This window comes from Podarcis filfolensis (genome assembly GCF_964270895.1).
Source record: "Podarcis filfolensis genome assembly, chromosome: W".
In the NCBI taxonomy this organism is placed as follows: domain Eukaryota; kingdom Metazoa; phylum Chordata; class Lepidosauria; order Squamata; family Lacertidae; genus Podarcis; species Podarcis filfolensis.
Window position 1 is genome coordinate 11,767,705 of NC_139619.1, and position 25,745 is coordinate 11,793,449.

Consider the following 25,745-nt stretch of genomic DNA (forward strand, 5'->3'; position numbering starts at 1 on the left):
TGAATAAAGGTAAAATTAAAATAAACACACAAGGGCACTGTTTATGTGGCAGTCTACCTGGCACTTGGTTGCAAGCCTCTAGGTCTTAGTTAATCCCACCCCTAAAAGCTGAGCCATTTTGCAGTCATCTCAAGACAATATAGCTTCTATTTTCTCTCTCACATCTCCACTCACCCTGTAAATAGTTGCTGCATAAAGAAAGCTTTTTGAACGCAAGAAACCCAAGAAATTGCAAGCAATTCTTCCAATCGAATTCACTGCAGTGGCAAGGTCTGGTAACACCTTTCCACATTCTGCTCCCCCCCCCCCCCGCCAGCTCCTCGTCAAGCTCAAAAAACCCGGTATACCTCAGTTGGTAAAGGGCTTCCAGTGCCATAGCAAGGGCCAATTCAGGCTGCGTAAAGCACGCAATCCGTCCCATGAGATCCTGATAGAGAACAGAGGGCGGAGGGGGAAAACATCAGTTCCCTACGGACATCAGGTGGATTCCTCCAACCCCAAACTTAGTGCAGGAATTGGCAATGTAATGCCAAATGCCCGCACAACCCTTCTCTTGGCCAGACCCCGCCAGGCCTTCCTTCTGCCCAGCATCCCCCCAATCCCATCCCCAGCTCTCCTGCCCCCCTCACCCCTGGATACCTCATGCAACCGCTCACTCACCGCAATTGCCTTGACGGCCATCTTTTTGGAGTACCTCAAGCTGTCCTTTTCTCTCTGGCGGGCCTCCAAGCAAGTGGCCAGCACGCAGCAGAGCAACATCTCATCCTTCTCCAGTTGCTGAAATGGCAAGAGTCAGGCTGTCAGTTCATGGCAGGAGGGCTTCTCTGCATCTGAGACTGCCAAAATGGGGGTATAAACAGCACTGGTGGATGGGGGGGTGGGGGGTGAGGGATTTCGTATGTACTGTGCTGTTTTCTCAAATACTAACCACAGGCGATGCCCAGACCCTGCCAGTCTCTGAACCATCTGCAACAAGAGAAGAAGGAAAGGACATGGGGGCTGGTTAGTTCATTTCTACTTATTTTCCACAGTTGAGGATTAGAGCATTAAGGCCACCCCTCCTTACGCTCCAAAATGAAAAGGAAGCATTTGCTCACGTGGGCCCACAGCAACCCTGGACTTCTTGGGGACTTTGCGGGTCCCCTTCTTCTTGCGGGCTGCCATGTCCCTCAGTCGCCTGAACCTAGAAGAGAAGGAGAGGGGCAGACCTTGTTGTTGTTGTTATACCGCCCTATACCCACAGGTCTCAGTTACAACCAGTGCTTTTTCTGGGGGGATGCAGGGGTACGCACACCCCGAAACATTTTGTGAATCTTTGCACTTTTGTCCATTTACTGTACTGCATTTATTTTCCCCGATTTGAACTATAAAATGGTGGTTTTCTTGAGTCAAAATGAGAGTACCCCAAACATTTTTTTTGATAGAAAAAAAGCACTGGTTCCAACATAAAAATCGCAATATGGAAACACAAAATGCATAATAAAGGTGAAAAACAACCCAGTAAAGCTCCCTCCCCAACACATTTCAAAACCTGAGACAGAAGCCTACAACCAAAATGGGGTGTGTGTGCGTGTAAGAGAAGACAGGGAGTCTTTGCAGCATAGCCATAACCAGTGGCGTAGCGTGGGTTGTCAGCACCCGGGGCAAGGCAAGTAATTTGTGCCCTTAACCCGTGGATTTGTGCCCCCTAACCCGTGGATTTGCGCCCCCTAACCCTAACCCTCAGATGTTGCGCCCGGTGTGGCCGGCCCCCCCTGCACCCCCCATGCTACGCCACTGGCCATAACACAAATACGGGTAGCCTAACAGTTTATTATTTCAGTAATTCAACTTAAAAGGTGAAACGTCTACTTCTCAAAGGTCAATCTCTATTCTCTATTTGCAATCCTTGTTTTGCTGATTTTCATTTCATACCCCACCCTCCCCCTCTTTCCCCCTCTGTTCTTCCTAACCCAACACTGCATGCAACACTAATGTCTCACAACAAATGAAACTGATCTGTAGAAAGCACAACTTGAAAAAAGAGACAAGGCACGTTTTTTTTGTAAACTAAGAAATCTTCAATCATTTGTTTATTTATTTATTTTTTAAAAAAACAAGGAAAGGAGCAGGAAGGAGTTATCCAAGATGATCGTGGCCTTGGAGAGAAAGCAGATGGAGGGAGAGCTTTGAATCAACTCATTTGAGAATGCTGGTGGGAACTTCTTCACATCATGTTTACTCCGTTGCTGAAATTTGCAGGTAGCCGATGCTACAAGGACAAGTAGCCTGCAGGGCTGGGAAGCAGATTACACCAATTGTTGGAGGAGAACAACAGCATCTCTCACTATTACTCAGCATAGCAATATAGAGCTTCCAGGAACAGAGGCACTCTACCTCTGAAGCTCACAGCTAGAGGAGAAGCAGCAGGAGTGGGCTACTGCTTGTGAGTTTGGACTAGATGGGCTTTTCCTCTGATCCAGCAAAGCCACTTCCGCCTACAAAGGAGGTGGAGTTGCGGGCGACTGAGGGAATCCCCGGCCGCGTCAGCCCCTGGACAGCCAATCGCTGGCTCAGGGAGCGTGACCAGCCCTATTTATCGCCGCCTACCTCGTAGCAAATTGTCACAACTTTCTGGGTATTGGCGGTTAGGCATTGGTATTGGTATTGTTCTGTAGATGGAAGAGGGGAGGAAGAGCCATCACCTGCCCCGCATATTGAAGAGGTGAGGGCCTAAGGCACGCCCCTGAGCGGTGACCCCCGGGGGGGGGGGTCCGAGTTGATGTGCATCAGCAGGACTCTCCCTACTGGTGGTTAACCCTTCCCGGACCTCAAGCGGACGGGCTGAAGCCGGATAGTCGGTTAGGACCAATGCCTAAACCAATACCGCTCATCACCTGTAACCAATAAAGTTGTGGCCATATTTAGCCCATTAACCTTAAATAATTGTGTCATGTGTCTTTATTTCCACTTTGGGGGGGCGGGAACTCGCCACGCAATAGGGCTCTTTTTGTTTTTTTATGCACCCACAGACCCCAAACGGTTCTCCACAGGAACACAGCGGTGCATCTCATGTATGGGGGGGGGGATTCCAACACTCCCCCCACCCCCACCCCCACCCCCACCCCCAGCAAAGGAAAGATAAGGGAAGCATTTCCAGCATTTAAAAGAGCCCTCAGCATAATGCTGTTAGGACAGCAGCCCTGCCTGGAGAGCGAAGGGGGCTGCTAGGAAGGTCGTCAAAGCATCAAGGCATAGATGAGCCAAAGAATGCAATGAAAACTCTCTTAGAGCCAGAGTGACTGACAGGAAGACTGACAGAACCCATGTCTGTTTCATTTGATGGCTGAAGAGTTGAGAAACGGAGAAGGGGTAGAGAGAGGGGGGGGGTGTATAGTGGCTAGAATTCTGGACTAGGAGGACCTGGGAGATCCGAGTGCAAATCCCCACTCAGTCATGAAGTGCACTGTTTGATGTTGGGTCCAGTCACTCTCATCCTAGCCTGCCTAACAGGTTTGTTGTGAGGGGGAAAATGGGGGGAAAGGCAAGCCATCAATGCCACCTTGAACTGCTTGGATGAAAAGTGGGCTATGAATGTAATAAAAAGCATCCCAAAATAATGATCATGGAAGGTACCCTGGGGATCATCTAGTCCAACCCCCTGCAATGCAGGAATATGCAGCTGTACCTTATGGGAATCGAACCTGCAACCTTGGTGCTATCTGCAGCTCCCTCTAACCAGCTGAGCTGCAATGAGATTTGAGGGAGAATGGGAAGGCGGGGAAAGGGAGGGGGTGGGAAGAGAAGTTAAGCTGTTCAGGAAGGGGTTAAATTCCATGGGGATGCTGGCCGTGTGGGGGACCCCAAGCCCTCGCCCCAGAAGATTACAAAAAAGAAGCAGAAGAAATCCTACTTACAGATTCACGATGATGGGCATCTCTTCAGGTGAAATCCGCTTCTGTTTAAACTCAACTGCTTTAAAATGCTCACACAACACTAACTCTGAACCTTGGCTCTAACCCTATTGCTACTCCTCTCTCTCTAAAATATACAGGAAAATATGTGCACAAAATATACAAATGAAAATGAAATGATAAAGTGAAAGCAAAGCAAAGCAAAGTCTACACCTATCTCCCCTGTTGGTCCCTCGCTTGCTTGCTTGCTTCTCCGTCCCAGTTCTGTCTCAACCAACTCCTCCCAACTATCCCACGACGGGGATGTGTAGCTTCTGTTTTTTCTACAAGCAGCACGAGATGTCACAAAGATGGGCAGGACACTGTTTCCTTGACAACCCATCCAGCTTGACCCTGAACTAATCTCCCCCCTTTTTCGTTGCCATGTTTTCTCCCTAACCTTGGGACACCTGCTGTTTGCAGCTTTACGAATCACTTTTTATCACAAACAGGTTCATACATTTTCTGGCAACGTTTCTCAAGAGAGGCCACCCAAGCAATTCACCACCCACAATTTGCGGACACCGCTATGCCATCATATTGGCATCAGGTGTTTTCCAGGCCAGTGAATGTCAGCAACCCCTTCTTCTAAAGCTGCTTCCCCAGTTTCATCCAAAATAGAAAGAAATGCCATTTGGTAGCCCATTGAGAAGCTTCGGGAAGTAATGAAATACATTTCTGAAAGTTATTTATGGATGCACAAGGTCACCACATCTTTGCTTAAGGTGAATGGAAAGGAACATTTCCCCAGGCGGCACACCACTGTCCCCAAATCTCATCCGCTGCTTGGTCATTTCAACAGATTGTGTGTCTTAGTAAGATTTTGTACATTTCAGAAAGCTTTCCCTTGCCTACAAATGAAGTGCATGATTTTTCAAAAACTTATTAATGCCCCGTGCTTTTACTTCTGGTGTGGTAAAAAATTGCAGAATCTGGCTATCATTTAAAGCAGTGTAAGATGCTGGCTTACGTTTCCCCTCACATTTGGTGACTAGGTAGGGATATGCAGTTTTGTGTTTTGTTTTTTGAAGAGTTCCTAAGGAGTCCTGCTGCTTCCGAGTTTTATTTTGGGGGTTGTTGTTGCTTTTGTTTACAAAAAGGTAATCCAGTTGTAACCTTTTTCTAGGTACAATTCTGTACATTCTGGTACTACCTGTTCACTCATGGTCCCTCCAAATCCCTTTGTTTCTTTTAGCAATGTGTCCTTGTGTATCTGCATAAGCTTTTCAAAGCCTGCTACCTTTGCTTACAGAATTTCTCCTTGGTCTGACTCTGTGGAAGGCACCATGCTATTCCCCTTTAAATTAGCCATTTCGACAGAAAACATGAGAACTGGAATTTTGCTCTTGAATGGATTTCTGGATCGCCTGCATGCCAAGCACATACTTCTCCCACTGGGCCAGCACCCTTCCTCAGTGACTGAGCTCTCATTGCACACAGCCATCCAGCAAGCAAAAAAATGTTCTTGTTAGAAGGGCAGAGTGGGGAGCAAGAGATTCAGGGGCCGGTTTTAGACCCACAGTGCTCGGGTTTATTCTGTTGCCTGCTTGACATTGTGCCTCCTTCCCCCCTACCTTTTATTCCTAAGAAAGTTTCACAATGTCGCTGCTTGGGATTCTGGATAATCTATGGTGTTTATATTTCAGTTTTTTAAATTAATTTTCCAAAAAATTTTTAAGACAAACAAACAAACAAACAAACAAACAAACATCCTAATTGTAATTAAACCAATCTTGATAACATTGTTAAGTGACTTCCTCAAATCCCCCTGGTTGAATTTCATTGTATTTCATTTTAACAGTTTTCCAAAATCAATCTTCTCAAAAAAAAAAAAATAATAATAATAACTTGATCACTTCACATCTTTCATTCTTTCTAATCTAGCTTGAAACATCTTAATTCCTATCCTTACATATTTAAATCCTAAGCCTATCTCGTATTTGCAAGCTTTTCCAGTTAGGTTATCTTGACATGTTCAGCTAAATAATCTTTGAATTTTGTCCATTCTTCCTGGTACTCCTCCTCCTTCTGGTCGCGGACTCTTCCCGTCAGGTGGGCTAGCCCCGGGATTCTGGAGAATCTATGTGACTAGATGCTTGTAATGTATGCCAGGCAATCTGGCACAAGTGGGTAGGGTTGCCATCCGCCCGGAATTGCCGGGATTTGGCCGTTGGAAACAAGTGTCCATGTGGGAAACGCTTGAATGTCCAGGAAAATCCAAAGGTATAGCAATTCTACACGTGGGGAGTAGGGACGCAAGCGCAAATCAGAATAAATCAAAGGCTGGGAAAGTTCAAACAGAACCCCCCCCACACACTGTTCCTCGAGATTTGTTTTTAAGACACAGGATCATCGAATTGTGGAGTTGGAAGGGACACCGAGCACCATCTAGTTCCGTTATTCCCAATCAGGGGTCCGTGGCCCCATCCCTTGCCTCCCTCCAACTAATTTTCTCTCATTTTGGCATGGCAATAGCATACATTTTATGGGCGGTCTTGTTGTTTTTAGTATACCTAAAATCCTTTGCTTATTAGCCCACATTTTGTTCAAAAAATTGCTTTGCAGAGGTAACTACCATAGAGTTATCAAATTTTTCAAAAGTAGGGGGTCTGCGGCTTGGCTTTTGAAAAATAAGGGGTCCTCAGTAATCAGCCAATTAGGAACCACTGATCTAGTTCCATCCCCTACAATGCAGGAATAATGCAGTTGGCCTATACAGGGATCAAACTTATGACCTTGGCATTATCAGCACCCCGCTCTGAACATCTGCGTCACCTTCAGAGTTGTTGTTGTGGGAGCTGTAGTTCACCAAAGTAAATATTGAAAGGATCCTCTTTTCACATCAAGGACAGACCATGCCAAACATCTACCTTATGCACAAAATTGACTCCCCAAGCTCTTCTTGTGTTTTAAGACGCTGGGATGTGGGGAGCCGGAAATTCCACTGGGCTGGCAGAAGCCCCTTTTGTGACTCAATAGAGCTCTGTCTTCAACCCCAATTTTAGTTTGGAAAACTCCTCCCTTTTCCTTTAACACACTCCCCTCCCCCCACTTTCCTGCATTCCACTCTTTTCCATATCGAAAGCAATTTCTAATGTCCACTGCCAGGACCAGCTGAGGATGTTTTTGCTTGAGGCAGAAACACCCTGAGCCTTTTTTTTTTAAATAAAAATAATATTTATTACTTTTAAAGATTACAGAAAAGGAAAAGAAAAAGAAAAAAGACAAGAGAGAAAAAACAAAAATTAGAAAAGAAACAATACAATACAATATATAAGCAATACAAAACACAACCTAAACACATTAAACTAAACTAAACAAAACCCTAACCCACCTTAACCCTAAACAAAACAAAACAATAACCATTTAAAAACATACATCACACCTTTTCCATACTCTACCTTTCATTCCCTTGTTTCCTCGACTTCCTCTCACCTCCCTTTTTGTATTCCACTTCTATTAATTGTTTCAGCAAATCCTTTCCATCTTTCTCTATTTTCTGTCATATTATAAATATCTTAACATATTTTTTATCATTAAAACTAAAATACTTTTATATGCTTAACTCCTTATAACATTTCTGCTAAGGCCATAAAATTTCTTTCCACCATTTTTCTATCATTCATTAATTTTACAGTATTTCTATATATAAACTTTAAATTCTCTAATCTTCTTCCACCATCTCCTCTCCCTGGTTTCGGATTCTGCCAGTCCTTTCCGTCAATTCCATATAGTCCATCAACCTGGAGATCTTATGTCCGAGGCTCTTAACTCTTTTCCAGGTCCCTTCTGCAGGTCTTCTTCATATTCTTTAATGCCAAAGAGCAGATCTCGGGAAGACTCCAACCTAACAATGCTTTTATGCCTTCTGGACAGGTCAGCCAAATTTCCATAGTTGAAGCTGAGGTCTATAAGATGTTTCATGACATGTTTCAAAATTCCTCCAAATCCAAAGGCCCCCAGAACTCCAATCTCCTCCAGACCCAAGTCCATGTCCCAAAAGTCAGTTAATCCCTGCATAGAGGGATCTTTCCAACTTTCCTTCTTCCGTCCAAGCCGGGATCCAATCCTCAAAATCTGGCTTTTTCTAGATTCAATCATAGAAGGCCTCAACTTGTAATCCTCAATTTGCTTCTTTAAGGCTGAGGATCCCGCTTGTATTACTTTAGGCTCAACAACCACAGCTTTCTCTTTCTCCTCCACAATTTGTCCTGCCAAAGTAGATTCTTGTACCAAGTCCTGAATTATTTCTGTGTTGGTGCTCACTTTTTGTCTCCAATTAGTCACTTTTTGATCCAAGTTGTCAATTTTAAAAGACATGTCATCCGTCTTCTTATCAAGCTGTTCCAGTGAGTAGCTTATCTTACATAATACCGTCACAATGGCTTCTCCTGTCAACATTTTGAATGGTCCAAGGTCAATCTCTGGTTCTCACAATTACTTATCTTGCAGCTGGTGATTCCCCAGTTGCACTCCTGTGACAGTTTCAAAGACTCCCTCTAGAGGGAAACAGTCTCCACTTGTATCAATCCTTTCGAACACAATTCAAGCCATAAAAATAGTTTCAATTTCCAGTTACTTTCCCTCCTTTTTAAACGCAGAAGAGGACAATGGAAACAGTATCTTTCTCTTATATAACTAGCTGTCAAAAATCTTCTGTTCGCAGTCAATGGACTCTCCCAAAACTTCACTCTTTCTGGCAGCCCTTTTCCAGGTTTGGAGCAGTGGTAATTTGGTTTTTCACTCTCTCCTGCAGGCTCGCTAAGTCCAAAATTTCCCCCCTCTTCTCCTGCTTCCAAGGGGGGTTTTGTAGTTTTAACCGATGAAAATTTAATCCTTTGCCAAAAGCTTTCAAAGACTTTAGCTTATAACGTCTTTGCTTCAATCTATTTACAAAAGGGGAAGGCGGACTTCCTGTTTAAGACCTTCCCTGTTTTGTTTTGTTTTTTTTAAATAATTTTTATTAACTGGCCAATCACATCAAATTAAATCACATCACATAAATTCCAAATTACAAAGCCAAATTTTTAAATTTTGTTGGGGGAACCCATACTTCAAGATCCAAAGGGGGATTCAAATCATCTTCTTATTACTGCGTTAGTGTCCAAATCAGTCCCAATCAGTCCAAACAAAGCTCATAATTCTATCCAGTCTTATCTTGGTGTTTCCACATCATATCTTGTTCATATAATTTCTCTTTTTCTTTTACGATCTCTTCTGTTAGTCTCCTTAAGCCGATAAGCAAATATAAATCCTGTGTGAATTTCCCGTTCTTCCAATCTAAGTCCAGATGGTTTCCATATATCTCCTTCGTAGATAACATCACTCTTTCCATCATAAATCAGGCATTTTTCGCTCTTAAGTCCCACAGAGAAGTTAATCCACGATATGTAAACAGCTCTATTTCTCTCTTTCTCCTCCCAGACCCAAGAGCTCCAACAATGCCTCCCAAGATGGCGACGGCATTTTTAACTGCGTCATTCCAAAACTCTTAACTTTCCAGCTTCGTCTTGAAACATTGCTTTGGTTCGAAAGTTTATCTCCACACAGTCTTAAATCACAGCTTAAGTCCTTAAAGTTCTAACTCATTAGGGGAGGGGATTCTTGTTAATCACATGAAGAGGAAAGAAAAGTTTTTTTTTCCCCTCCCCCCTCAGTCATTTGCAATACCGTATCTTGACGTATCTTCTCATATTTTGTTCTTGCCTTGTTATCAGAGATCTCTTCTGTCAGCAGTCTTTACTCCCCCTTTTTCCTTGAAGTATGTGCAATTTATCTCGTCCAAATTGTTTCTTTTGAAGATTCTTGCAAACTAGAGGCGCGGATCAGGGACGGCGTCCAGGAGTGCCGGAGTCCCACAGGAGGGCTTTGTGCCTAGTGCCCCCACCCCCACAAATTCGGGGGTGGTATAGGGCACAGCAGGCAAGGGCCGTCCCCCCCATAATCCTGGGGGGGTTAAGGAGGCTAATTACCCCCATCATAGCCTCCAAATTACCTCGTGTGGGTCGGAGAGATGTTATTGTCAGCCATCTTCCGATGCGCCACCTAGTGGCCCCCAAGACCTTCCCTGTTTTGATGCCAAATTAAGATATTTAAAGATCCAATTTTCCGTTCTACTCATGGGTAGTTGTTTAAAATCCAATTGTCCACAGGAAAAAGTCAGCACTCTCTGGAAACAGCAATGCGGCTTCACTCCATGAAAGAAGCAGTCAATTCGAAGCACTGCGCCACTCACCCCACATCGCTCCGGATCCCCAAAACAGGGTTTCCCCGCGAGTAGGGGAGGCGCTGAAGGTGCCAGCCGAATCCCAAGTTCACAAGCTTCTCCCGCTTGTGATTTCAGAGGGTCTCCGCCTTCGCTGTGGCGATCAGACCCTGCCTTCCACGGAGCAAGTTCCTCCCGATCGGAGGAGCTCCGCCATTGCCGGAGGCGCCAACCCGGAAGACTAGAAACACCCTGAGCCTTGCCTCTGCTTCTCCTTTAGGAAAGGAGGATTTAGAGGAGCAGGTTGTGTTGGCAAAACCCTCACAAGGGCCTGACCGTGGTCACAATAGTGGCATGGCTGCAAGCATGGTGCTCTATGGAACTTGATGTGCCCCCCCTTGAGCCAATGGCCTCGCAACGCCTCATGCGCAGGTTGGCCCTGCCAATTCCTAGGGTGCCCAGTTGGATTATTTCAGTGGGGAAGGGGGAAGTTCCCAATCCTGTTCCACTGCTCTCCGCCTGCTTCCCCCCTCCCCAAGTGATCCATCTAGCCTCCACTCCATCCCACTTCAAATGAAAATAAATAATAAAATTGCTCCCATCCAGACTCTGCAGTCTCCATAGCTGCTCTCAGAGCTCCAGTCTCCTTTGGTCATTTTGGGGACTCCCTTGAGAATAACAAGTGGACATCTAGGAGTTGCTGTTGTTGGTGGCGGGAGCAGGGCTCAGCTCCTCCTGCTCTTAAGTGTGCTCTGCTCAGTTCTGCAGCCTTATCCCTTGGCACCAGGTGCACATATGGTCTCATAACCCCCTCAAGCCAAGCCCAGTTCTTTTTCTGCCTCTGTTCTCCCTCCTACCACTGAGCCCTGGAGACAAAGCTTAATGGGGAGAGAGGAGGGCAGACCTCCCCTCAAGAGTCTATGCAATAATTCGCAGCCAGCTGCTGCTGGGCTGAAACTTGCAAGCTGCAAGCAGTATGAGGAAGGAGAACAATAGAGAAACACCTTGGGGAAGCAATGTAGCCCTCTTTCTGCACCTGCAAGCCTTGTTGTGAAGAGCGAAGTCAGATTCCATGGTATCTGCACGACCTGATGCCCCATGCAGCACCCCCTCTCCACAGCCTCTCCCTCATGTGTGCTGCGAGGGCCCAAGGCGGCTACATTTGGAAAGTCTGGCTGAGCTTCAGAGCAGTGGAGAAACCAGCAAAGGCAACTGTAGCTCCCCTCCAAACACCAGAACAATCTCTGCACAACGGATCTTTCATTTTGAAACTACCGCATCCCAATAAATTAAGAGTGTGTGTGCACCAAGTACAGGAACCCAGGACACAAAAGCAGAAAGACAAAGTTGCAGAACTTGGGGTCGGGTGGGGAGCCCAACCCAGCTGTACCCACTGCCTCAGCTCCCCTCCTGCTGCCCAGCCTGCGCCCCCTCCTCCTCCCTGGTCCCTTTAGGCAGTGCTTAGTGTCTCATGAAGAATGAACACCCTAGAACTCTACTTGGCAGAATGGGGACAGATAGCTGAACTATAGAGAGCAGGCTAAGGCGTACATGGGCCACAGTGGCTGCCCTGCCCCTTCTTGATGAGCATCAAGGCTGGGGGGACAGAGAAAGAGGTCCTGCAATCCCAGGACAGGCCAGGAATCCTTATGCCTGGTACCCACCAAGAGTAGCACATGCTCAGCTGCAGCAGAAGGGGAGAGCGTGGACTACTGCGCAGGGACTGAGAGCAGCAGTGGTGGTAGTAGGATGGGCAGGGAATGACTGTCCTCCAACAGGGTCCCTCCCCAAGCACCCTGAACCTGCTGCCAATGCCCTGGAACCATGTGGAAAGCCAAGTGTGCAACCGTGTCAGGAGTCAAGAGGAAAAGGTGGAAAGGGCGAAGCACAGGGAAGGGAGCTGGCACATGGCAAGATGGCACAAGGGGAAGGGCAGGCACCAGAGAACAGAGGCTGGGCCTTGCCTCTTCCCTCCCAACTTCGTCTCCAGTCACGCTTGGCACCTTTCGTAGTCATCCGCCCCCAGCAGGAAGCCCAGGAGGAAGCCGATGGCACTCGGTAGAACGTTGGGCAGAGGCCGTAGCAGGAGGCTGGCGAAGAGGGTGGCTGCAGGGAAGCGAAAACATTTGCATGAAGGGAGGCCTTACCTAGCATGTTGCCACTGACGTTGTTGCTCTCAGAGTATTTCAGCAGCTCCCGCAGGAAAGCCACCACGAAGCGGAACACGTTCTGGTGCGACCGCGGCAACTGGCAGATCACCTGCAAGACAGGGAGGGGCGGTTTGGAGTTTCAGTGCAGAGCTTTGCTAGAGGAGGGGCATGGATCACTAGCACGGTGTACTTGTTATGTTTGCAGGTTTAGACCTGGCATAAAAAAAAAAGAATGTTTAAAATGGTAACCGGACTAGAACTCTGCTGGGAACTTTGGGGAACAATACAACTGGAGAGTCGGAAGGGACCACAAGGGTTAACTAATCGAACCCCCTGCAATGCCTAAGGTGGGACTCGAACTCAGGACACTGAGATGAAGAGTCTTATGCTCTACCAACTGAGATATCTTGGGGGAAGGGCCATAGCTCTGCAGTAAACCACCTGCTTTTCATGCAGAAAGTCTCAGGCTCCACCCCCAGCATCTCCCAGGAGGGTAGGGAACATCCCTTGTCTGAAATCCTGGAGAGCCACTGCTTGTCAATTTCGACAATACTGAGCTAGATGGCCCAGTATATGGCCGCTTCCTGGGTTGGAAATTCAAGCGAGGTTCACTGAAACAGGTGGGCTATTGTTACAAGTCCTGGTCAGAAAGCAAAAAGGCAACATGTGCGCACCCCACCCCCCTCCACAACCGAGAGGGATGGTTATCAAAGGAGACATCAGCAACCTCTGCAGTTAACAAGGCTTCCCAGACCAGACTAGCCCTCCTGCCAGTGTGCCGGTTTACTGGCTTTCAGGGATGTTTTAGTGGATTTCCTGTTACTCGCGGCAACATTTGGACTAGATGACTTTGGAAATCCCTTCTGATTCTATGCTTCTGTACACACCACAGACCAGCCAGGAAGAGATGGGGCTCTGGGGCCGACCTGGCGACAGAGGTGGCTGTCATGTGAGCACTCAAGGCAGCGCTGATACAGTTCATAGCAAAGGACTGGTTCTGGCACTGCCTCCAGGAAGATGAGCAGAGCTTCGGCCACCGAGTGGTCACTGCCAGCTATTGACAGCCTGGCAAGGGAAGTGTTCTGTCCTGTTACCTGCAGCCTGCCTCCTTCCCAGGCTGGTCCAAAGCAAGAAGCTTGGTCCTTATACATCTGGGCCCACCTTGCAAGTTCCCCCTTTTGGCGCAAGGTGGACCTTGAACCCGCAGCCCTGAGATTAAGAGTGTCACGCTCTACCAGCTGAGCCATCCCACTGTAATTATCCCACACCTCCCCTCTTGACGAAGCTGCCTGCAAAGCTGATCTGCCGAGGAAATGTCCTTCTGCAGGCATGGTTTCAATCCAAACAACAAATACTAGTGGTCAACTCCAAAAGTGCGGTCAAGAAACCCTGCTTGCCAAAGAACAATTGAACGCACCCTTGAAGCTCCTTTGCAGCCATGTCTTTACCTGTCTCCACATCTGACACCACGTATGATGCTAGATGTGGGGCCTGCGGGCCTGTCAAGGTTCCCCACCTCTGCTCTATCTAGCCAGGCTGATGTTTTCAAATGGGGGTTAAAGCTGTGAAGCTGTTTGGATGCATGACTGGACTTGACTGTGGGCATTTCAGTTTGCTGTGTCTCAGAGCCTTAAGGATGGGCTGGCCTAGGAACCTAAGCCACCAGGTATATAAAAGTGAGGTCCACTCCAGCCAAGAGCGAAAGAAAACCACCAAGCAGCCCTGCTCCCCAACAATGTCCCCCAAAGAGGATACGGATCGTCTCGGGAATGCTGGTGTCCAGGCACTCAATTCTCTCCTGCAGCTCGTCCTGCGTGCCCGGGGTCTGGAAGAGGTCCTCCTGAAGCAGAGTATCACCCATGCGTTCGGAAGGGATGAGGTACATCCTGGATAGCATGAAGAACAATCCAGCCCTGGGGTGCATAATGTGAGGTCGAGGAATGCCACAATGGAGAGAAGCCCATCACCAAGAGAGCTGGCACAAGGGCTGAGAATTGTATCCCACCTGCTTTCCACAGTAGCATTCCTACTACCCTTCTCCTGATTTGGGGCAATGGGAGAGTGAAATCATTCCCCGCTTCTTCTAGTGGCCAGTCTCAGAGAGCCGCTTTGCTAGGGATAGACAGAGAATGGTTGGGAACACTTGGGTTCTTCTGAGCCGCTCTAAGGAATAGTATATGCTGGATGTCCCACCCGCTGCCGCTCCACCAAGGTGCCACTATACTCACAGCAGGAGCTTGTAAGAGCGAGTCGGTAGCTAAGATATAAATCAGTTGTGGGGTTTGGAACCTGCACACCCCAAAACTGGTACTGGATTCCAGCCCACACCCATCCTTTCAATGGTACCGTCCCCCTCAGCTCACCTGGTGGCAGGCATTCTTGAAGAGGTGGTCCACCAAAAGCCAGATCTCCTTGGCCACTCAGTGGAGTCATCACCATCCTGGGGTACGATATCCAGAAACTGCTTCTCCTGGAGGTCCAATGACAAGCGGGACTGGCATGAGAGCCTGACAGAATGTGTGCCTGTATGCATTCTTTCCTTGCTCCAGCTGGGTGGACAAGTCTTGCCCTCTGAGGCCACAACTAGGGCTGGGCGATAGCTGGCTTTCAACACGGTGATATATCACTAGCTAAACATTGCAATACACCAATATATCACAATGTCTGAAATAAGATGGAGCTATGTAGAGGCATTGTCTGGCTTCACAGTTTCCCCCCACATGGTGTTTTTTGCATAGTACACACACACATCATGATTCGCAATATATTGCCAGGTCAGAAATTATGAAACCAGTCTCACTATCTAGACTTCAAGCTGATTTGAAAATATATCTATATTGACATATCGCCCGGCCCTAGCCACAGCAAGCATCTCGAGTGGGGAAACAAAAAACAAATTGCTTGCACCCCAAATCCAAGCTCCCCCTCCCCCTATTAATATGCAGCTAGTAATCCTCCCACTCCGGATGTGCAGTTCACCCAAAAGCTTACTAAATATGCAGCTGTGGACATGGGGTTTGGCTAGAGAGCCAATGTGGTGTAGTGGTTAAGAGCGATAGACTCGTAATCTGGGGAACCGGGTTCGCGTCTCTGCTCCTCCACATGCAGCTGCTGGGTGACCTTGGGCCAGTCACACTTCTCTGAAGTCTCTCAGCCCCACTCGCCTCACAGAGTGTTTGTTGGGGAGGAAGGTAAAGGAGAATGTTAGCCGCTTTGAGACTCCTTCGGGTAGTGATAAAGCGGGATATCAAATCCAAACTTCTCTTCTTCTAACATTTTATTTAAATTGTTGGAACCTGCCCTGGGACCTTAGGGTGAAGGGCAGGAAATAAGTAACAAAAACAGCAACAGAACATGGATGGGCCTTCATAGGTTGATGGGCTGCAGCCCCAGCCAGCAGGATGAGATGATGGGGTCACATGTTCACCACCCCTTGTCTAGAGCACGTTGCAGAGGCAGTGGTAGAAACTGAGCAACAGCTGGAGCCCCAGCCCACGACTTTGTATGGGCAATGCAGCATACAGCAGCTGGTGAACAATGCCTCCGGCCTCCTTCCCATCTTCCTCTCCAGAAATGTTCAGGGTGGTTAGTTCTATCTCAAGCTACCACATTCAAGAGAAAGAGAAAGAGAGGAGGGGGGAGCAATGCATTTTGTTCCCACAATGGCCAACCACATGCCCTTGGGAGTCCATAGGGACACGGGGACAAGAGCACTTTGTCCATAATGTTCCCCAGAAACTGGTAATCAAAAGCATGTGGTTTGTGATAATAGTGGCAAGAAATAGCCCTGACCGGTAGCCACTGATAAACATATCCTCCATGATTCTAAATGTCTACAGCTGTCCAAATTGACAGTCACCACTGTCTCCTTGTGGCTATGATAATACACCCAAGTAGATATGATTTCGAGAGGAGTGACATTTCCCTGAGCCACCCCAAAGCAGCCACTACCGCTTCCCAAATGCCAGTGCTCAGGTGGTAAGAGTAAGCCAGAGTGGCATAGTCTGTGCAGCAGTTGCTGAGCACAGAGACAAGGAGAAAACTGGCTCTTGGGGCCAGAGGGGGCTGGCGCCTGCATCATGAGACTGGGCTTTCTGCCTCCCGGGCTGCCAATCGCAAGCGGACCCAGAGTCAAGCAGCGCAAAATCAGTGACAAGCAGTGATGGCAAATTCTGGTTTCGTCTCCGTTCTCCTCTGCCGAGTTCTACAAGGGCCACGTTGAGACTAGGGAAGAGACCAAAGCAGAGAGCTAGAGCCACCACCTGGACTGGATTTGAATCAGAAGGCAGGCAGGTGCGGGTTGCCTGAGAGGAAAGTCAGGTTGGTGGGGTAGTGCCTGGTTTGCCCTAAGGGACCAGCTGCCACTGCATGGAGCAGCTGCTGATCGTTGACAAGGGCAACTCCATTTACGTGCCTTCGAGGCACATGCACACTGCCGCAAAGCTGGAAGGGGCACTTGAAGGAGCAAAAATGTCCCCCCCAAGAGCACAAAAGCGGCAAAGTGGCATGGAAACAGCATCTCGACTCCCTCCCAGGAGCTTTGGCACTGACCTTTCAGGCCTGTGGAGAGTTGGAGCAAGGAGTTTTGCAGGGAGGCTGGCAAGTGCTGCTGGTTTTCAAAAGGGCTTTCAAAAGGGTTTCCGGAAGTTTAGAGGGTGTTTGCAGGCTTTTCCAATGCTGTCCCCAATATACGCAATTTCATTTAAACGCACGGTACCTCGGAACGCAACCCCCGTGTAAACAGGGCGTTGCCTGTGCCTGATTTGAGCCCGCTACAAGAACATCTAGAGGATAGCAAACCAACTGTTACCTTTTCTAGGAAGCTGTCTTCTCCCTGAGATCAGAGGCTGAAGGCAAGAGCAAAAGACAACCAAGGGTGTTAATGGCACAGGCCCTGAGAAGAGAAAGAAACAGCCCGTTGGCTGAACAGTATCTGGGCAGATGTCAGGGAAATGCACACGGTTCAGTGGCCCTGCGAAAGGGCAGGTGGGAGGACCAGAACCTGGGATGACTCAGTCAAGGCAAACAAAGGGCATGAACAGCACACAGGAAGCGGATGCACAGCTACAGAAGCTGAAGCTGAATGCAGCGGAGGACCCCCAGCCCCCACATTTCTGAGTGGAAGAGCAGCTGTTTTTCAAGCAGGCAAGCAGAGTGGGAAGGGTAGACATCCAGCACAAGGCTTCCAAGGAGGTCCCGAAGCAGCTTGGTAGGTAGCTCCCACTGATGGTGAGGAAATAGTCCTTGCCACGGTCAAGGTGAAGGACAAAGACAGCCTCAATCTTCTCTTCCTTGCTGACGTACACATCCAGGGAAATGTCCACCGTCTCACCTAAAACGGGAGGAGGTCAGGTAGATACATTCTTTGGCACAGCCAAGTTGGCTTGTCTGTAAATTGAAAGTTAAGACGGTGAAGAATTGAACAGAAGGACACAATAGGAGGCTGCTGGATCAGGCCAATGGCCCATCTAGTACAGCATCCTGTTCTCACAGGTGTATGGGGGAAACCTTAACTTCAAGAATTAGGAAAAGAAGCGACTCAGTTCCCACCCCCACCCCACTTTCCTCTCTAGTCCTCCAAAGCAGCAGCTGCACAGAAGATGGTGACAGGATACTGGGGGGTAAGAGAAAGTGATCCTAACAAAAGAATATAAAAAGGGAAAGCATTTATTTGTCTCCTAAAGGATTTTTGCGCCCCCAGTGTAACTTTCTTTTTTAGTTTACATTTCATTGAGTTTTTAAAAGTTTGGCTAGTTCTATATGATCCCCAAAATATTTTTGTGCCTCCACAACATAAAACTACGCATTTTTTAAAAAAGTAATTTTTTGACGGACTGCTCTCACTGGTTCCCTGCGATGCCAAAAGGTGTCACGGAGATAAGTAACTGTCAGGGAATCAGGAGCAGGAGCACTGGGGAGAGAGGAATTGGAGAGCGAAGGGGAAGAATCCGAGGGAAGCGTAGGGGAGTATGACAGTGGCCCGAGAGATTCCATGAGCTTCTCCAGCGAATCAGAAGATTCCCAGAAGGGGGCGCCGATGGTCAGAGCAAGGGGGGTCCCAGGGGGGACGCACCAGAAACAAGGAGCCAGAGGGGAACCCCAAAGCAGCAGTGGGGGATTGGGACCAGTTTCCCCACCAGAGCGTAGTGGGGGGGAAGAGTCACATGTGTCAGGGCCAGCGTCCCCTCCAGCGGGAAGAGGAGGTGAGTCAGGGCTGACCACGCCTCCATCGCAGAGTGGGGGAATGGAGGGGAGGTCAGTTGCAGCTAGCCCCCCCGAAGGGGGAAGCAGTGACAGCAGCAGTGAAACGGTCAGGAGGAAAGCTGCTGGCTGGGCGCGCGCGCCAAGTTCAAATGTGCAGGCGCGGGGGACAGCAGGAGACCCGGATGGGGAACCAGCTCCTAAAGCCCGCCGGAGGGAGGGAGAAGGCTCAGGGGAATCAGCGTCAGAAGAGGCTAGAAAGGGCGAGACCCCGGCAAGCAGGCGGACCCAGAGGAGGAAAGAGCAGCGGAAAAGGTGGAGCAAGGCGAGGGTCTTAAACTGGTGTACGGGGGGAGGAGATTCAGAGGGATCATCAGCGGTCTGACAGTTGAGACGTAGAGCTGCGCGCTGCGGCTCTGGAAGTGAAACTGAACTTCAATAAAGACTTTTGTACTTAACAACGAAGCAGCGTTGGTCCTTTGTGAGCTGGGACCTTGGGCAGCTCTGACAGTAACTATACAGCCTTTAGGGAAGTTTTTAATGTTTTATGATGGTTTTGCATATGTTGGAAGTCTGAGGCTGCCCCCCCTTGCCTTCCTTGCAGCATCCTTCTCAAAGAGCTAAGGCATGACTACGCTCACAGAGCTTAAATCCACCGTAAGGTGCAGCAATCAGGCCTCTGTTTCAACACAAAATACCAATGATCCTTATGCCAAGTGGGAGAAAGGTCCTCAACATGATGAACACACAAACCTTGGAGAGAAAAATGTAAAACAAAAAGCACCAGCAATTTAATTGGACTCAATGGAAGTCTCTGCTGATAAGAGCATGTGAGCAACACAGATTTTCCAGACAGATGCAAAACCTAGAGCAGGAAACCTTAGACCTTTAGATATTGCTGGACAGCAGCTATGCTGGGGCTGATGGGAGTCCAACAACATCTGGAGCGTGTGCTGAGCTAGGAAAGCCCTCTAACTGGGAAACTACAGAGCAGTCCTACTTATTCCAAGGCAACCCTCCAACTTAATTGGGACTTGCTTCTAATTCAGGTTGCACAAACCTGCAACCTTAAAAAGCATTTGTAGAAGTCGCAGTCATCCTATGTTATAGCTACACTTTGCTCCTAACTGCCTGAAAGTGGTTTCTCTAGCCTAGGCTGGGGTATCCCAGACAAAGGAAATAAACAGGGCAAAATCCTAAACCACCACATATAACACAAAGATGTCTCTCACCTGGTCGTAGGTCAGAAGTCTCTGAAGCTCATTTTTAGTGATCAGATGACAATGCTGGAAAAAAGCAAAGCAACCACAGCTACAGGCTAGCTCACGGGGTCGGGGGTCGGGGGGCAGCCTGCTGCCACTTCCTGCAATATGTAGTAAGACTGATAACTAGGATTGGGCAGTATGATCATATTAGGCTAGTGCTCTGTGAACTAGACTGGCTCTTGAACTGCTTCCAGGCCCAATTCAGAGCATCCCATTTGGCCTTTCAAGTGTTTCAAGGTTTGGGAAAAGGGTACCAGAAGAAGGCCCACTTATTTTTGCACTGCTGAGGCATCTGATCAAGATCTGTATTTTAAAATGAGCTTAAAAATATATATTTGCAAATGTTTGTATCTCTCATGCCAGGCATAAAGCAGGTGACTGAATACTCTGGCAGCTTTTTATCTTCCTGTTCAAGGGCCCCATTGATCTATAGCAGTATTTCAGGGTTGTAAAAGGAAATTACAGGCTGGGAGCAAAAGGTCACACTGACCATACAAATTATAGAATACAATCAAGCTACAAAAACACAATTAAGAATTGGTAAATAGTAATAATTATTGTGCCTCCCATTAAACTTGAGCCACATCTTCCTAAGGTTAAAAGGGAAAGAGCTAATAGAAACAGCAGCTGGCTTGAAAGGGGGGGTGTAGATCTAAGGGGTTGCTTTCAAAACTGTTTTTATTAAGTTCCTTTTTTTACTTTGAAAAGGCCTTTCCTTTCCTTCTAAAAAGCTATATATGTTAATGTATGAAATATATTGGCTTAAATGTAATTATGCAAAAGATTTAGAAAGTAAGAAATGTTAGATTCTTATGTTAGATTCTTATTTCATAGAATCATAGAATCATGGAGTTGGAAGAGACCACAAGGGCCATCGAGTCCAACCCCCTGCCAAGCAGGAAACACCACCAGAGCACTCCTGACATATGGTTGTCAAGCCTCTGCTTAAAGACCTCCAAAGAAGGAGATCTTTCATTGATAATGTGTGAGAGGAGAACCCAAGATCCTTTTAAGATAAAAATTAAAAAACCATGCACCATCTGTTTTAGCCATCTGTTTTGCAGTGAATAGGGCAATAGGGCAAAAGGTGAAATGTTAATTAAGGTATAATAATTAAGGTATAATAATGTTAATCTAAGATATATGACTACTTATTTGCCATTTATAGATAGAAGGAAATATAGCTCTTTGTCTCCCATAAAAGGCAATAGGAAATGGGTGTATCTTTTATGATTGGTTCTAGCAAACAGCCAATAGGAATTTCAACCAGGCTGATTGGACAGAGGCAGCCAAAGGAGGAGTAAGGGGGCTGGGCTGAGGAAATATAAGTGCTGACCATCAGGGCTGGAGTGGGCAGAGCTTTGGTAACCATATACCACTGTGTCTCTCATTTATTTGTCTGACAAATAAATTATTATTTTAATTTCTCTATTGCTGCGTTGAATATTTCATTCCAGCTAAGCGTTAACCACAAGCAGGGTGCTACACTGCCTCTCCACTGACTAGAATGTTTAGCAGGGGCAGCCCTTTCCCAGGGAACTCCTGCTCTTTCAAGTATGGCAGGGCCTTTTCAGTCATGGCACCCAACCTTTCAGAATAATCTCCCAAAGAGGTTCACCTGGCCCCTGCTTTGATGTCCTTTCAGCAAAGACTTTTAGAATTTCCCCTGGTTCTTGAATTCATGGGCAGGGCTCTTGTGGCCCTCCAAACCCTGCTGTAGTACACAGGAACATAGGAAGCTACCTTATATTGAGGCAGACCATTGACCCATCAAGCTCAGGACGGACTACATGGACTGGCAGCAGCTTTCAGGCAGAGATCATGCCCAGCCCTATCTGCACACACTGGTGACTGAGCCGGGAACCTTCTCCATGCAAAATGGCCGCTCTGCTTTTGCGTTACTGCCCTTAACAAACTGCAACTCCCTTTTGAGAAACTAAAGAATAAAGTGCGAGATTGGCTCCATTATTATCAGATAATGGAGGCATATAATCTGGACAAGAAAATTGGCTTCCAGGTGGAAAAATCAAAATTAGAAACAGAACTGCTAGATCCCAAAACTAAGATACTTTCAAGAATGTATAACTTGCTGTTAAAATGGAATACGCTGGATGAAACGGTTAAATCTGCAATGATTAAATGGGCACAAGATGTTGGACATGACATAATGTTTGCTGACTGTGAACAGTTGTGGACCACAGGTATGAAATTCACGGCATGTAATGCCTTAAGAGAGAATATTACGAAAATGATTTATAGGTGGTACATGACCCCGGTCAAGCTTGCGAAAATTTATCATTTGCCTGATAATAAATGTTGGAAATGTAAAGAAAATAAAGGCACATTCTTTCACCTTTGGTGGACGTGCCCAAGGATTAAGGCTTTCTGGGAGACGATATATAATGAACTGAAAAAGGTATTTAAATATACCTTCTTGAAGAAACCAGAGGCCTTTCTTCTGGGCATAGTTGACCAATCGGTGTTAAAGAAGGATAGAACTTTCTTTATGTATGCCACAACAGCAGCAAGAATACTTATTGCAAAATATTGGAAGACACAAGATCTACCCACTTTGGAAGAATGGCAGATGATGGTGATGGACTATATGGAATTGGCGGAAATGACCGGCAGGATCCGAGATCAGGGGGAAGAGTCAGTGGAAGAATATTGGAAGAAATTTAAAGATTATTTACAGAGATATTGTAAAATTAATGAACTTTAGAATAATGTTGGATTAAAATTAAGAGGTTTCTAGCTGTAATGGGTTAAAAGAATATGAAAAAAATGGGTTTATAAAAGTAAAATTTTAAGATCACAACAATTTAAGAATAAAGATTTGGGTAGAATAAAGAGGGAAACAAATTGCTGAGTTAATAAATTGAATTGGAATACAAAAAAGAGAGGTATGAGGAGGTCCAAGAAACAAGTAAATGAAAAATAATGTGATGGAAAGATTTTTCTTTTTCTTTTTCTGTTTGTTTTTATTTTTTGTAATGTAAAAATCTTAATAAAAATCTTATAAAAAAAAAACACAAACTGCAACTCCCACCCCGATCACTGGAGAAGTTGCCCACATTTGCTATAATCTAATCTAATACATCTCTGCCACTCGGTTTATCTTGCTCTCTACTGGCTGCTCTAGTAGAAACCTTAGTGGTGCAGCTGCAGCAGCAGGGATCGCCGACACTGCACCCTCCTGGTGTTGCTGAAGTGGAACTCTCATGAGCCCCAGTCAGCAAGGCCAATTCTTAGCAATTATGGGAATTTTGGTCTATCAACATTTGGAGAGCACTATCCTGCCTGCCATAAAGAAGGCTGATCACCGAAGAATTGATGCTTTTGAATTCTGGTGCTGGAGGAGACTCTTGAGAGTCCCATAGACTGTAAGAAGATCAAACCTCTCCATTCTGAAGGAAATCAGCCCTGAGTGCTCACTGGAAGGACAGATCCTGAAGCTGAGGCTCCAATACTTTGGCCACCTCATGAGAAGAGAAGACTCCCTGGAAAAGACTCTGATGTTGGGAAAGATGGAGGGCACAAGGAGAAGGGGACGACAGAGGAGGAGATGGTGGGACCGTGCTCTCGAAGCTACCAGCATGAGTTTGACCAAACTGCGGGAGGCAGTGGAAGACAGGAGGGCCTGGTGTGCTCTGGTCCAGGGGGTCACGAAGAGGCGGACACGACTAAACGACTAAACAACAACAAATGCTGCCTACCCTGAGCTACACACAGGCAGGAAAGTTACAGAAACATGACTCAATTTGCTTCTCCAGATAGCGGAGACCAACAAGTTACATCAGCCAAGGCTCTCTCCCTCCAAGCCCTCGAAACGCACTCGTGTTTCATGATTGTCAGCTGCGGCAGACCCTGGTCAGGGGGCAGGAAGCCCATCTGGGCACAGATATCCTTCCACGTGGGCAGCAAGGTGGGAATTGATGATGCAGAAGCTGGTATTGTTACAGACAAGCCTCACGGCCACACACCCCTTGTTACCCTGCAGGGGCGGAGCAAAGATGGCTGTTAGTGAGCAAGCGGGAAAGAGGGGGAAACTGGTTGGCAGAGATTAGAAAAACAGAAAGATCGACGTAGGGAATTCCGCTGTCAGGGTCTACTCCCCATCTTCCCCATGATGCCTGTGCCCACTGTCTCCCTCATCACTTCCTTGATGCGGCTGAGCTGGTCCTTCCTGACAAAGATGAGCACCAGCTGCACCTAGAAGATGCAAGGTTCTGGGATGTCTACCAGCTCTGTTCATTGCTTGCTGTCCTGGGCCGGCTGGATGCAGATAGGAGTGGCAGGTGGCACCAATTGGGGATCCCCCAAGGGAAGAAGGCTCAGAGCCAGGGAACTGGTGGGGGGACGACGACGCTGAGTCGTCCGAGGGAGAAGAGGGAGCAGACTGTGAGCAAGAGGAGGTGTTGGAAACTGAAGAGGCAGGAGGGCAGGAAGATTCTGTGGCAAACAGCAGTCCAGAATCCGAGGCAGAAGTGGAGGCTGGAGGTGGGGGTCAAGAGGCAGAGATCAGGCAGGCTGCTGAAGAAGCCAGGGGGTCTCCCCATCCTGCTGCGATCAGCTCCCCTCCCTGCTGGTCTCCCAGAACACAGAGAAATTAAGAGGAGGGAGCAAAGACAGGCAAGGTGTCAGAGTCTCAGGTTGCTTGGGAAGGACCAGGGGGAGGAGGAGACTTCAGAGAGTGGTGGGAGGGTAGCAACCTTCAGCCTTCACAACTACCCCACTGGGGCAAGACCTGTTGGGAAAGGTTTCTGTGATCACGAGGCCTGCACGGTTTGGGTTTCTTTGAATAAAGAATGTTGGCTTCTTTTGAATAAAACACCACTGACACCAGGTGTTTTTTCTTGCTGACCTCCTCCTCCTCACTCCAGCTCCTGACAGCTGTCTGGCTGCTGAAGAAATGGGTGGGGTTGGACTTACTTTCTTGTACTTGGATTTGGAACGCAAAGCCTTTTCCACAGCTGATAGCCACTCTTGCTCCTTTGTCGAGTCCAAGTAGAAGAAAGCCTCTGTGCTCAGGTCCAGCTCCTGGAACCGAATGCCCAAGTGCCAAAGAGAAGGATGTGGAACTGCAGGAATAGGACTCCAATCGGAACAGACGTGCTGGTTAAATATGCAAAGACAACCGGAGTGTGCAAGGGCAGGCAAGATCAGGACCAAGAACAAACAAATAATACCAGCCACTTCTTCCTCAGCTTAGCTATTCTGGGCCCCAAAGGAGCTTTGCTAATGAAAGAAAAAAAGCTTTTTCCTTGTATTTTTTAAGATGTGTCAGCCAGCCTGATATTTAAGCACTATCCCAGTAGCCACAGGCAACCAGAAATTCTTTGAAGGCAAGTGAGTTGGTTGATCTCTCCCTTCTTCCTTCACCTGGCAACCTGGTTTCCAGGCTGGCTTTCCGGGAGCAGAAAACCACCTCTCAGATCTGCTGTGCCAAGCTTGTTTGCTAGAAGATTACCCCGTAACACCCTTGTCCTCTTTGCAAACCTCCTAAATGGCTAGCCTTCTGTGTTTCCATGCTGGCCATGAAGGAATGGGCATTCCCCACTCTGAAAACAGCACAGAAATACAGCCTGTCTAGTAAAGGGGTAAAAAGAGCAAGCTAAACAGCCTCTGTAAAACAGATTGTTTCTATTCATGATAGTAGGAGGGAAGTTATCTGCAAGACTGTATTCAGTACTGTTCGTGCCTGCAAAGCTTTCGGGACAGACATACTCCAACCCTTCCAACCAGTGCCCCCTAACTTCCAGCTGAAACCAGGTACCTTTTTCATACCACAAATGTTCTTCAGTGGTGAACCATGGCATCTCAAATTCCAGGGGAGCCCTGTACGATGCCAAAAATCCGTGCCCCACGCCTCTCAACGTCTATTCAACATCATAGTTGCAGTGTCCCCTGTGGGGCCCGCAAGGCTTCACGCCAGTGTGACCAAACCAGTTGCACTCCCCTAAATCCATCTAAATGTTATGGGGGGGAATTG

General features: G+C 47.4%; 1 protein-coding gene across 1 annotated transcript in view; it reads right to left on the reverse strand.

Annotated features, from left to right (window-relative positions):
• Positions 1-12,127: 12,127 nt before the first annotated feature.
• The window catches only part of LOC310753762 (inositol polyphosphate 5-phosphatase OCRL-like), a gene marked incomplete at both ends in the record, with an annotated part of 295,851 nt that continues 282,233 nt past the window's right edge, over positions 12,128-25,745 (reverse strand). Inside the window, 3 exon segments of the mRNA XM_083595105.1 lie at positions 12,128-12,243; positions 12,285-12,396; positions 13,214-13,341. Of these exon segments, the coding sequence (XP_083451231.1) occupies positions 12,128-12,243; positions 12,285-12,396; positions 13,214-13,341 (356 nt within the window).